Below are 14559 nucleotides of genomic sequence, written 5' to 3' on the forward strand. Positions count from 1 at the left end.
TTAAACAGTAGCACAATTTTAATCCATTTCACCAAATCCTTTTATCCTTTACAATTTAGGACCATTAAAGTGGGTGCTGATTCCTTCATGCATCCACTATGTAATTACGGATAGGAGTTAATGATCTAACGATAAAGAGTATCTTATTTTTAGCTGAATGTTATCACTGTTTGCGATCCACAGAGTTAGGTAAGCTTTTAACAAACCGCCATTTACCAAAATCATATTAGGTTTAAAGTTTTTTTTTTTTTTTTTTATGCTACCTACAGCGAGCTCCAAGTGCCGATGTATTGGCACGTATGCTACCCTTAAGCCCCTCCCACCTAGGTACAATACATCGGCACTTGGAGCTCGCTGTGGGTAGCTTAAAATTTTTTAAAACTTTAAACCTAATGATTTTGGTAAATGGCGGTTTGTTAAAAACTTATCTAACTTCTCTGTTAGCACAAATTTTTTAAGCAGCCGAACAAATTTTTATAATTAAGCAAAACAAAACCACAAACTGTTTGAAAAGAGGTAGAACTAGTAATGGGTAGACTATCACTGTTTATAACATTCTGTTATTCACTCTTTCAGAAACTTTGCATTGAAATGCAAAAATGTCAACATGTTCACATGCTTCTGGCTAAGGCTGGTTCTTTTTTGCAAGCTATTTTGCCTGCAACAGAGAAGAGGTGCTCAGTGGTGTTGAGGTGCCTGAGGGTTTGTAAATTTTACCAAGGTGGGCTATTTATCTTTGTTAGCTCTCCACCAATGCAAGGGGCCTCTTAACATAGTAAGCCTGGTCTTCTGACATAAAAAAATATCTTGAATGTCTATATGCAATGGTATACAACCAGCTATAAGGTTAGGGTAACAAATATCTAGTCCACTCTTACAATAACAGATATATATTTACAGAGGTTGAATTTGGTACATATTCTAATTAATTAAAAATATATAAAAAAAAAACTATAGACTATATATCAGTAACAGGACACAGCCTTACACATTTATCTATAGAGTACGTATAATCAGCAATAGCAAGCAATCCGCTAATAATTGTGCAAACAGGTAATAGTGACATCAATTCATATAACAAATGCCATCAATCTAGGGCTAGGTGTAAATAACAAGCTCAGCACTATGTCATGCAAAGCACAGTCCCAAATCACCTGATTTAATATAAACAATACAAATGGTGACTCCTATTTTATTTCTGGGTTGCACATAAGACAGGGGTAGTTGTAAACTTAAAAAGAAACAGTGTCCTGAAAAAGTGAAAAGTAAACATCTGTAGACGTCCTTTAGGCTAAGGACATAACCATAAAACACAATACCATGTGCAGGAGCTCATTGGAGTAAAGCAGCTGGTGCTGTGCACAGTCCAACTAATTGCAAACCAATTAATCGATTATGAGATTCGTTGACACCTATTTTCATAATCAATTATTATCAATTATGCCGATTAGTTGTTGCAGCTCTAGATCATATTTAAAAAAAAAAAAAAAAAAAAAAAAATGTTGGCTTTTTCACAAACTTTGGGTTTCTCACTGAAATTATTCACATACCGTTTATGCGGTCATAACACAAATGGATGTAAAAGCTTCTCTGGAATCCCATTTGTTAAGAAACAGCAGACATGCATGGCTTTGTCATTGCTTTTTGGTAATTAGAAGGCTGCCAATTACAGCTTTGTACCACACATCTTAAATTCCTGGTAGTTAAGGAGTTAATCAGGTAGCTTGTAAGGTTAAGTTTAGCTGTAGTGTAGAGATCACCCTCGCACCCCCTGATCCCTACCTGATCTTTCCTAAACGGCTCTATTGCCTCCCTCACCCCCACTGGTCACCACCATCTTAGGTACTGGCAGACAATTTGCCAATGTGAAGATTTAGTCCTTTTATTTTTTATTATTATTATTTTTCTTTTTTCTACAGTGTAGGATTACTTCCTTACCTTCCCACCTCCCAAAAAGCTCTCTAACACTCCCCCCTCTAACTAGTTTCTGCCATCTTATGCACTGGCAGCTGTCTGTCAGTACCCAGTTTTCTATCCATGTATCTTTGTTCCTTTTTTTTTTTTTTTTAAATCAACGCATTTTTCTGTGGTGTAGCTGCCCCCCTCCATGCAATCTTTTCCCGTACCCTCTATTCCCACTCAACACTCTAGGACCCCCCCTTCCCGCTCTCAGTATTGATTTTTTTTTTTTTCCTGCAGTGTAGTGGTCCCATATGTTCCCGCCTCTCCCTCCTAACCCTCCCACGCTACCGACGATCGGCACCACCGCTACCTGATGCAGAGAGGGAGTGTGTGTCTGTCTCTCTCGCGCTCTCTCTCCTGCCCCACTCGTTGGGCATGCAGAAATGGCACAATCTCGCCACTGTTGGCAGAAAAAGGCCCAGTAAAGCAGTGCTGTACAGGGTACAGTGCTGGTCGTTAAGTATTGGCCATAGAGAAACTATGTAATCGTAGCCAGCAGAAGAAATTAATTTAGTGTAAGGTAGGAGAGATAAGTAATATCTCAAAAGTATTGGGCTTTCCTATACATAATGAGATATGATAAAGAAGTATGTTGTGTGTGTGTATACAAAGCAATTTAAAATAAGGGAATATGATTTATCTGCAAGATCAGCCCATTTTAATGGGTTGTGATATCAAAGAACAAAATCAGCTATTTTGTATAAAACTTAAAACAAACAATTTCTCATAAAAAAAAAAAACACATTAAGGGGAAACTAAGTTACAGTAGACTGTCCCTTTAATCCAGGGTCACATAAGGAAATAGAAAAATGGATAAGATTAGTCTACAAATATGATTTACCTGGTGTTAAGTTCCAGTGTTTTACCACATGATTTGTGGAATTTTCAGGAGAAAATGTACAGATAAAGAATTCATGAATTGAAATATTTATTAGAATTGGTAAAGCGTCACATATAAGGGTATATAGAATGCCACATGTAGTCACTTGCACCTTCGTCCATTTTTCTAATTGTGATCATTTTCTGCTTCTGCCCCTTGGATTTTTTTCACAAATCCAAGGGGCATCATTATCATAATCCGGATTGTCTAATAAATTAAGCTTAGCATGGCTTTATCCTACGATTAGTAGTGTAAAGAAGTAACATGATTTTCTTTAGTACAGTTCTTTTTTTAACTTGCAAAATCCTCTCAGTACAGAATAAGTAAGCTAAAGCGTTAAAGTGATTATTATTATTGTAGTGATCTCAATATTCCTATGTATAGGCTTTTAAAATGATATTTCCCTGTTTATTGGGAAATAAAAGTCTAAAAAGAAAATATAACTGTTGTATGCATAAGACACAGTTAAATTCTTACTTTTTAACACTTATATTAACGTCCCTTTAACTGATTAATTGGGCATTTCCATCTTCCCTTAGAAGGGCCAGAGACCTGGGGTGCCTAGTGCAGTTTGCCTGAGAATGTCCATCTGTTGGACAAAGCTATGATGAGTGTATTCTAGGACTGATTGCATAATCCTGCAGATTTTACATTCTTTTAAAACAAATATTAGGTATGCAGATTTTCTTGCAGTGTTTGATTTTATGTAATACACATACATAATGTGTTCTATCCTTTAAAGTGAATGTAAAGTTTAATGAATTAGTGCCCAGTTTTTAAAAATACTATTAAAAACAGGGGCACTTTCATTCATTTAAATATTACATTGCAGCGTTTTTTTTTTGTTTTTTTTTTTAAATACCTTTTTTTTTTCTTCAGCAAAACCAGACCGGCGATCCTCCGCCTGCAGCTTTTCTGTACTTCAGCAATGACGAAACCGGCTTCCTCCAATCATGGCGTGCACCCCAGAATGTTCATCTCATGAGGCCACACCATGATTGGAGGAAGCCGGTTTTGTCATTGAGGTGCTAAGTACAGCATTAAAGTTTAATGAATGAAGGTGCCCCTGTTTATTAATAATTTTAAAAACCGGGCACTCATTCATTTATCTTTACATTCACTTTAACCCTTTAAGGACACAGCTTTCAGTTTGCTCAATTGTTTTATGACGGAAAAATTCCGTCATATGTCCTTAAGAGGTTAAGTACAATACAGTGTATCTTGTTGCTTTTTATTCTCAGACGTTTGTATGACGTAGCAGTTTATCTAGTTTGAAGGAAAGGGAAGTAGCATTTTGCAGAAAGGGAATTAAATGAAACCTTTGCATATACTTGATACTTACTTGTGAACCAATACTTCTGCATAATCTAGTTGTGTTGGCTTTTTTGTGACATTGAATGCAGCAGAATACTTCTCATATGAAGTGTAAAGAGGAGTGCTGTTGGTGTGTCCCTGGCAATTCAAGTTGTAGATGTAACACTGTTTGTATTTATGTATTTATTTATCTGATCTTTGTGTGTGCTGTCAGACCAGATAAAGGCCAGTGTTACGCTGGTCTGCAGAACTCACCTAGACAGGCATTGAATGGTTAGCATGCATGTGCTTGTCAGTATCCTGCACAAGAATGTACTTGCTAATAAGCAGCTAAGTAATCTCTGAGATCAGTGTTAGGAGCTGATTTTTTTTTTTTTTAACCCATTTTATATTGACAATATTGTTACATTAATATTCTCCTATTGACTTATGTCCGCTTTAATAGTAAAAAAAAAAAAAAAAGGAAAGGGGGGAAAAAAAAACAACAACAAATCTTCAAAAAGTGAAATCCTATAAAGAAAATACAAAAAGGAAATGCAGTCTTTAATCTCACACCTCAGTAATTGTTTAAATTATTGGAATGTTAGAGGTTGTGATGTAATATTAATCATTTTGGTTTAAATTGTAGAATCCGGCCATTGCTGATATCTACACAGAACATGCTCAGCAAGTCATTGTTGCCAAGTACGCTCCCAGTGGATTCTACATTGCATCTGGAGGTAAACTGACAGCATTTTGCAATTAGTCATGTCCTTGGGCTAAAATGAACATATGTATTTACCTGAACATGTCTTTGCTTGTCTAACATATCCTCCACCCTTCAATTTTTTTTTATTTTTTTATATTCTTCAAGCTTATATTTCTCTCTTTTTAAAGGGGCACTAAACATCTTATTACATTTGTCTGCAGTCTTCCAGTAGACTAACAAGTCAGCAGAGTCTGAACGTTATTAGAACAGAAAAAACACCTTCTTTGCTGCAACTGTTTTTCAGTTGTCAAAACCCACCCACTACCTTATTTGGATGAGACTGTCTGGACTTGGAGATGACTGAGCTTGCCACTGCCTTTTGTGTTAACAAATTCTTTATTGTTTTGCATCAGAAAAGATAAGATACTAAACTGTAAATTAGGGAGTGATGTGGTAGAGTTAGGCTTGTGAAACCTGCCATGTCTTTCAGTTTTTTTTTTAAAAATCCACCAATATTTTAAGCCTTAAATTAAAAGGGGGTAAAAATAAAGAATATATTGCTGTTATTTTACTATGCTTAATTCATTTTTATTTCTATCTCAAAGTGTTTACTGTCCCTTTTTTTTAATTAACATTGAAAGTTTTGTTTATAAAATTGTGGATGTAGCCAAAAGTTGCTATTAGCAACCCAGTTATCAGATTTTGCAAGTGCTGGACTTGTGTGTGTGTGTATATGTGTGTGTATATATATATATATATATATATATATATATATATATATATATATATATATATATATATATATATATATATATATATATATATATATATATATATAATCTCCTTCAGTTATTGATTACTTCCTGTTTTTCAGAGAGCACAAAATACTGAAACACATTGGTGACTTTTTTTTTTTTTTTTCCAGATGTCTCTGGAAAACTGAGAATTTGGGACACAACACAGAAAGAACATCTTCTTAAATACGAGTATCAGCCGTTCGCAGGAAGAATTAAAGATATAGCGTGGACAGAAGATAGCAAGAGAATTGCTGTAGTTGGAGAAGGAAGAGAGGTGTAAGTAAACTTGATAGATAAACTCCTTTGTTTTCTTCTGCTGTTCTTAAAACTTATTACTTTTTTATAAGGATCATTTAATACAAAAATTGCCATGCTCTACACATCAGTTAATTGGCACGGTCAAGCATTTGCCGCTCTTGATTGGCTGACCTGCTGTGACCTGCTCCTGAGCGTAAATTTAACCCCATGTAAAAACATAAACACATACTTTTTCAATTCTAGGAGTCAGTCCATAGGTTTAGGAGCTAGAACATTTTGTATGTATATTTATATAAAAATGACACAATAGAAGAAGTTGGATTTGTATTTCACAGCTGTGAGGCCTTGAAAGGATCCAGCTTCTCCAAGCTAGGTTTTAGGTGTAGCTGGGGTATATATATAAAAATAATGTAGTCATTTATTTTTAGGTTTGGATCAGTCTTTCTGTGGGATTCTGGCTCGTCAGTGGGTGAAATCACAGGCCACAACAAAGTTATAAATACTGTGGACATCAAGCAAACAAGACCCTATCGCCTGGTCACTGGTAGCGATGACAACTGCTCTGCATTTTTTGAAGGACCTCCTTTTAAATTCAAGTTTACCATAAGCGTGAGTATCTTGTTGTTGTTTTGTTCTAAAGTTCCTTCTGTAGCTTGGTAACCTACTACACCCTAAACTAAGGTTTAAAACGTTTCTGTTTATTGGTTATTAACCCTTTGATGACAAGGTCAATTTGTCTACATCGGAACAACGTTCCGATGTAGACAAATTCAAATCCCGCCATTGCGAGATTTCAATGATGGCGTCAGGGGGACGTCCCTATGATGCTAGGGCCATTCGCTTCTGGACAGCCAAACTGCTATGACGTTCTATTCCATCCTAACGGCGCTAAAGCCCAGCACGATTAGGACGGAATAGAATGTCATAACAGCCTTTAAAGGTTAAGTCCTACTCTGTGTTTTTTTTTTTTTTTTTTTTATAAACTTATATATTTTGTTTATTTGAAGGTTGTTTTCACATATCATGGTAAAGCATTAGGCTAAAACAACCTGCTGTCTTTTTGAGAAGGAAGCTAGCTATGGCTTGAAAAGAATGTGGAAAATGCTGGACTTAAGCAAATGACAGGAAGAGATTATAAAGGCTATTTATTTAGAGAATGGATTTGCTGAATAATTTGCATAATGCAAAATAGTTTTATTTTAGGTGCTCGTTATCTCTTTATTTGTATTGAAGCTGAATGTGCTGATGAAATGAGTTTGTGGACAGACATATGAGTCCTGCTTAGAATGTTTGTTCTATAGAACTCTAGATCCTGTCAAATGTAAAACAGGATATTCCTCTAAAGGGACAGTAGACACATTTTAATCAAATGTTTAGTTATGTATAATGAAACAACTTTGCAATATATTGTCATTATCTATTTTACCTCATTGTAATGTAATTTATCTCTGAAAATTTAGTAGTTTCTAATTCTTATAACTTGAAATGCACCCTGCTGACTTCTCAAGGCTAACTCTGCTGCATGTATGTCCCTAACTGGCTTTATCAGATGACTGCAAAACAATGTACTTTATGATCGTAACTAGCATTGTTGTCTGTGGACTAAAGCTCAGATTGGCTCCTCCAAAGCAGACAAATGGTTGGTTGATTTTGGCTATTGAAAAAATAATTGTAGTAAAAAGGATGCTTGTTATAAAAATGCCAACACTTGGCTGATTGTTATTCTATAGGAAAAGAACATAAATGTCTTGTAATTTTAAAAATATTATAAGATATATGGATTTTGTTAATGGTTTTTTTTTTTTTAATTATAAATGTGGTGTTTGTGTGTGTTTTGCACTATTGCTGGCAAATAACTGTCTGCTCCAAGCTGCAATGGAAAAAGGACTTCAATGACCCTTCCACTTTATGTATCTCCTCAATTCATAGGAATGTTTAAACCATTATTTAAATTGTGGGTTTTATATACAAATTCTCTGATGAAGCACATGTGAGCATGCGCAAAACGCTTCAGATCTAGCACACCTGTTTTAGTGCTACCCATACATACATACATACATACATACATACATACATACATACATACATACGCAGTGCAGAATTATTAGGCAAATGAGTATTTTGACCACATCATCCTCTTTATGCATGTTGTCTTACTCCAAGCTGTATAGGCTCGAAAGCCTACTACCAATTAAGCATATTAGGTGATGTGCATCTCTGTAATGAGAAGGGGTGTGGTCTGACATCAACACCCTATATCATGTGTGCATAATTATTAGGCAACTTCCTTTCCTTTGGCAAAATGGGTCAAAAGAAGGACTTGACAGGCTCAGAAAAGTCAAAAATAGTGAGATATCTTGCAGAGGGATGCAGCACTCTTAAAATTGCAAAGCTTCTGAAGCGTGATCATCGAACAATCAAGCGTTTCATTCAAAATAGTCAACAGGGTCGAAAGAAGCGTGTGGAAAAACCAAGGCGCAAAATAACTGCCCATGAACTGAGAAAAGTCAAGCGTGCAGCTGCCGAGATGCCACTTGCCACCAGTTTGGCCATATTTCAGAGCTGCAACATCACTGGAGTGCCCAAAAGCACAAGGTGTGAAATACTCAGAGACATGGCCAAGGTAAGAAAGGCTGAAAGACGACCACCACTGAACAAGATACACAAGCTGAAACGTCAAGACTGGGCCAAGAAATATCTCAAGACTGATTTTTCTAAGGTTTTATGGACTGATGAAATGAGAGTGAGTCTTGATGGGCCAGATGGATGGGCCCGTGGCTGGATTGGTAAAGGGCAGAGAGCTCCAGTCCGACTCAGACGCCAGCAAGGTGGAGGTGGAGTACTGGTTTGGGCTTGTATCATCAAAGATGAGCTTGTGGGGCCTTTTCGGGTTGAGGATGGAGTCAAGCTCAACTCCCAGTCCTACTGCCAGTTTCTGGAAGACACCTTCTTCAAGCAGTGGTACAGGAAGAAGTCTGCATCCTTCAAGAAAAACATGATTTTCATGCAGGACAATGCTCCATCACACGCGTCCAAGTACTCCACAGCGTGGCTGGCAAGAAAGGGTATAAAAGAAGAAAATCTAATGACATGGCCTCCTTGTTCACCTGATCTGAACCCCATTGAGAACCTGTGGTCCATCATCAAATGTGAGATTTACAAGGAGGGAAAACAATACACCTCTCTGAACAGTGTCTGGGAGGCTGTGGTTGCTGCTGCACGCAATGTTGATGGTGAACAGATCAAAACACTGACAGAATCCATGGATGGCAGGCTTTTGAGTGTCCTTGCAAAGAAAGGTGTCTATATTGGTCACTGATTTGTTTTTGTTTTGTTTTTGAATGTCAGAAATGTATATTTGTGAATGTTGAGATGTTATATTGGTTTCACTGGTAAAAATAAATAATTGAAATGGGTATATATTTGTTTTTTGTTAAGTTGCCTAATAATTATGCACAGTAATAGTCACCTGCACACACAGATATCCCCCTAAAATAGCTATAACTAAAAACAAACTAAAAACTACTTCCAAAACTATTCAGCTTTGATATTAATGAGTTTTTTGGGTTCATTGAGAACATGGTTGTTCAATAATAAAATTAATCCTCAAAAATACAACTTGCCTAATAATTCTGCACTCCGTATATATATATATATATATATGTATGTGTGTATGTCCTTTCTTTTTCTCTCTCTTTTTCTCTCTCTTTTTTTCTCTCTCTTTTTTTCTCTCTCTTTTTTTCTCTCTCTCTTTTTCTCTCTCTTTTTTTCTCTCTCTCTTTTTCTCTCTCTCTTTTTCTCTCTCTCTTTTTCTCTCTCTCTTTTTCTCTCTCTCTTTTTCTCTCTCTCTTTTTCTCTCTCTCTTTTTCTCTCTCTCTTTTTCTCTCTCTCTTTTTCTCTCTCTTTTTCTCTCTCTTTTTCTCTCTCTCTTTTTTTCTCTCTCTCTTTTTTTCTCTCTCTCTTTTTTTCTCTCTCTTTTTTTCTCTCTCTTTTTTTCTCTCTCTCTTTTTTTCTCTCTCTCTTTTTTTCTCTCTCTCTTTTTTTCTCTCTCTCTTTTTTTCTCTCTCTCTTTTTTTCTCTCTCTTTTTCTCCCAATGGTGCATTGTACATGCTGGAGTAAAGTAAATTATTTACAAAGCTCATTTATCTTGGCATTTGAAAATAGCTGTTGTTGCCCGTTGAAACCACTACTAATACTAAAAATATAAATACTGCAACATTCTCTGTAGGAGAGCTTTATTAAACCAGCAGCAGCAGAAATCAGTATCTCATGGAGAGGGGTAAGAGTAATACCAACCCATTTAAAAGGGCTTCCCTACAGTTGCTTGTAATTTAACTCTTATCTGCTGCTTGCCTGAGTACACTGTCTTCTTAACACTTTTTGCATTTAATATGCATAATTGTAGCTTTTTTTTTTTTTATATGTATGACTGAAGATTTTGTTTTTAGTATAATGTCCCTTTAGTGCATCTTTTCCAGGTCCTTTTGAGATGCATAAAAAAAATTAGGACATGCAATTTTAATGTTATATTTGCAAGTTTTATATTAGAGACTTAAATCTGAGATATCCTTGTGCACAACATTATATAAGCCTGATTTTATAATATATTTTTATTAGCAGCTTCTAGTTAGAGCTAGGACATTGTAAGCTTTATTATTTATTTATAAAATATTTTACCAGGAAGGATACATTGATATTTCTCTCGTTTTCAAGTATGTCCTGGGGATTATAATAATATACTTGTATTAGTAGCTTCTAGTTAGAGATAACACTGTTTTGGGGATGTATGTACATTTGCTGTATGTGCACAGTGCATTTGAATATAGCACAAAAGAACAAAGGCTTCCAGGTGCACTATTTTTATTTATTTTAAAAAGGCATTTATTTCATATAATACATAGGGTCCAAATGTGTCTGAAACCTTGCAAGATATATCGTACCTCTTTAAAGTGACAGCTTTTGCTGTGCATTGAGTCTATGTACATATACCCATGCACCTGCATTCGAACACTGCTCAAACAGTGTACATTGAGTAAGCAATGAGTTAGTTTGCAGACAAATACGTAGCAACGCTGGCTTTATGAGAAGTTGTTTTTAACTTCATGCGCACAGGTCATATGTATATATGCTCTCTGGCACATTAAAAGCTCTCCCAGAAACTTTGACTAAAAACCATTTATTTAATACATTTTGAAAAGTTTCAAAATTTAAATGTATTCATGTACATTATAGATTTGAGTTTTATATTCTTTTTTTTAAATTAATGTAAAATTGTAACAATAAAATGATTTTCACACTTTGAGTTAAGTATGTTTAATCTGTGCACAGTCGCAGACCAGGAACGCCTCATGCCATATATTTGAGCCTGGGTACAGTCAGTGATTAGTGGATATAAATGAATGTTTCTCCTGACTGGCTCATCAGTCGGCAGTGACAATGATCTTGGGTGCTTAGCTTTACTAATTTAGCATCTTTGCATGAGGTAAAATAATTTGAAATGAGGCAATTGTTTAAGAATGTGCAGTAATAGAGCTTTTTAGTTTTACACGGCCCCTTTTATCTTCTCTTCTAAGCAGGCTATTGATGTTCCAAATTATTAGCAGTTACAGCCCTAAGAAGCCACTGCAAATTGTGTTTAACATTTTTATTTTTTTAATATTAATAATGAAAAGGCAGCTGTCAGTGTTTGTAACACATTAAAGTGACAAAACCAGGACTCATTAGAGAGGCTGAAATGTGCTCTGTCAGGCTGAATCAGACCATTTCCTTTCAGAAATACTCATGGTAGTGGTTGTCACCCTTTTGGCAATTGTCCAATTATTATAATTTTTTTTTCCTTTTGTTTTTCAGCTTTTGTATCACTGTTGTGTACGGCATATTTATAGCTGTCTTTCTAGTAATTATTTTACTTATTATATTTAAAAAAAAAAAACCGTGCATAATACTAAACACAAACTTCTGGTAGTAGCTTCCTATCAGTGTTTGCTAAAATAAGCCTGGACTTCGTTTCTAAGTTTGCTGTTGATGTCCTCGGGTTGCCCCTCTTTATGGTCTCCCTCACCACTGGTCCCCAGCACACCATGTGATTTATGTAGATCACTGGGTGTCTATGAGGAAACGCCGCAAATCATGTGTCCCACATCTAGACCGTGTGAGTTGGCAGCTCTGTGATTTAATATAAACAATCCAAATGATGACTCCTATTATTTCTTGGTTGCACAGGTGATCTAACCCACATAAGTGAAAAAGAAACATATACTGTCCTGAAAAAGTGAAAAGTAAATGTCTGTAGATGTCCTTTAGGCTAAGGGCATAACCATAAAACACAATACCACGTGCAGGAGTTCATCAGAGGGAAGTAGCTGGTGCCATGCGCAGAACAACTAATCGAATGAGATTAGTTGACAATTATTTTCTTAATAGATTATATTCATAATCTAAGTTTTTATATTGCTTAGTTGTTGCAGCTATTAATTGAGGATATCACTCAATAATTCCAGCTAATCCTAATAAATTAATTTCTTTAAATGTAACTTACTATATATGTTAATTTTTTTCCCATCCTTATAGTTAGAATTCTAATATACACACATGACAATAGAGGCAGTGTAATGTTTTCTATTATATAATTTTCTGCTATTCAAAGCACAAATTGATTGCAACATTTTACATAAAAGTAATTGATACATTAATTATTAAATACATTAATTATGATTACATTAATAGAAAATCTATGTCTGTCTCAGCTTATATAGTAGTATATGGATTCTGCTTTCTCTGTTGTAAGGTGACCCAGTTCTACAAACGGTGTAACTGATATGTATTGCAAGAGAAAGTAGAACAGGGACACTTGTAAATTAATAATTGCTTTTCCACTTGATGTTGCATGGTATATTTAATCACTGTAATATAAACCATTATTTATGCTAAATGAGATTTACACGTTGTTATTGGAATTGCAATAAATGTGTTTTCTATCCGTAAAGATGGAAAAATAAAGACAGCAAATGCGCACACAGATTTGTTTTCCTTAATATAATTTCATGACTAGTTTAGCGAGTCTGTTCTAGAAGACGATCCTGAAATGCGTCAAGCTGTCAGTACTGTGTACACAAATATTACTTGATCCAGAATAATATGTTCTGTTGTTACTTCATCTTCTTTATGTATTTTATCTTTAAACAGGACCACAGCCGATTTGTTAACTGTGTTAGATTTTCTCCTGATGGTAACAGATTTGCAACAGCCAGCGCAGATGGCGAGGTAAGAGATCTAAAATAAAATAAAAAAAATTGTTTACTTAAAATGTGTTCAGATCTTGGAATTCAGTATTGCAGATTTTTTTATTTTTTTATCAACTTCAGAAAGTAAACTTATTAGCATTGCTCTTTTATGCTGGCTCAAGTTACTATTAAACATACATTGTTGATTATTTTCATTCATACATAGAAGAGCTGCAGTTCAGAATGTGTTGTGCATTTTGTTTCTATTTTTAATGAAATATTATATGCATACTACAGTATTCAGACTACTGCCTAAAAAAACCCAGTAGTAATACAAGTTCTGGGAAAAAAAAACACACGCGCGCACACACAGAGTTAGAAAACCCCTTATCCAAACTGTTTGGCACCAGCATTTTTAAATACAGTACTTGCATTTTTAAATGGGACACTTGTGAGAGGGCGCGTTAACGTCATGTTATTTAGGCAATATTTTTAAATTTCATAACGCAGCTTATACATGTAACTAAAGGTAGTTTCTTCTATAAGGTACGACGAGTCCACTGATTCATCCTTTACTTGTGGGATATTATCCTCCTTCTAACAGGAAGTGACAAAGAGCACCGCAGCAGAGCTGTCTATATAGCTCCTCCCTTAGCTCCACCCCCCAGTCATTCTCTTTGCCTACTCTAAGTACTAGGAAGGGTAAAGTGAAAGAGGTGATAAAATGTTAGTTTTTATTTTCTTCAAGCAAGAGTTTTTTTATTTTAAATGGTACCGGTGTGTACTATTTTCCCTCAGGCAGCAGATGGATGAAGACTTCTGCCTGGAGGCTGATGATCTTAGCATTTGTCACTAAGATCCAGAGCAGTTCCCACAGAATGGCTGAGGAGTACAAGAAACTTCAGTGTGAGGAACCCTTTCATGCTATAAGCAGTGAGGTATGTTCAGTCTTTTTTTTTTTCTGGAGAGACTGTGGTATTTCAGAATTGGCTGACAGTATCCCCATGAGGGAGAGGGTAAGCAGTAATCCTAAAAGATATAGAGGGGTATTACTAAGCTTGCATAAGGGGCTAATAAAAAAAATGGTTGACACTGAGTTTGAATGTTTGTGAGCAAACGGTTTGTGAACTGGGAGTGCTGATAACATTTTTGGGAACTGAAAGAGTTTATTTCAATAACGTTTTTTTTGTGACTTTATTGAGGGTACACTTGGCTTCTGGTTTGGGTTTTAGAACCCACATGGCTAGTTTGGAACCGCTCTTGTGCGGTTCCTTTAGGCTGTAAAAACATCGAGTGAGATGGGCGGGGCCTATTTTCGCACCTCAGTTGCGCAGTTGTAATTGCAGATCAAGCAGCAAGCTCCAACTCTGGTGGGCCCTTGTGAAAGTGTTGGGCCAAATCGAAGCTTTAACTCCATTTTTCCAACCCCTGAGGGC

The 14559-nt window shown here is 35.7% G+C and overlaps 1 protein-coding gene across 1 annotated transcript in view; it reads left to right on the forward strand.

Annotated features, from left to right (window-relative positions):
* Positions 1 to 14559, forward strand: part of WDR1 (WD repeat domain 1) — an 80959-nt gene that overhangs the window by 10900 nt on the left and 55500 nt on the right. Inside the window, exons 3-6 of the mRNA XM_053704139.1 lie at positions 4785 to 4875; positions 5770 to 5917; positions 6328 to 6508; positions 13086 to 13163. Of these exons, the coding sequence (XP_053560114.1) occupies positions 4785 to 4875; positions 5770 to 5917; positions 6328 to 6508; positions 13086 to 13163 (498 nt within the window). The remainder of the gene's footprint in view (positions 1 to 4784; positions 4876 to 5769; positions 5918 to 6327; positions 6509 to 13085; positions 13164 to 14559) is intronic.

This window comes from Bombina bombina, chromosome 2 (genome assembly GCF_027579735.1).
Source record: "Bombina bombina isolate aBomBom1 chromosome 2, aBomBom1.pri, whole genome shotgun sequence".
Lineage (NCBI taxonomy): Eukaryota > Metazoa > Chordata > Amphibia > Anura > Bombinatoridae > Bombina > Bombina bombina.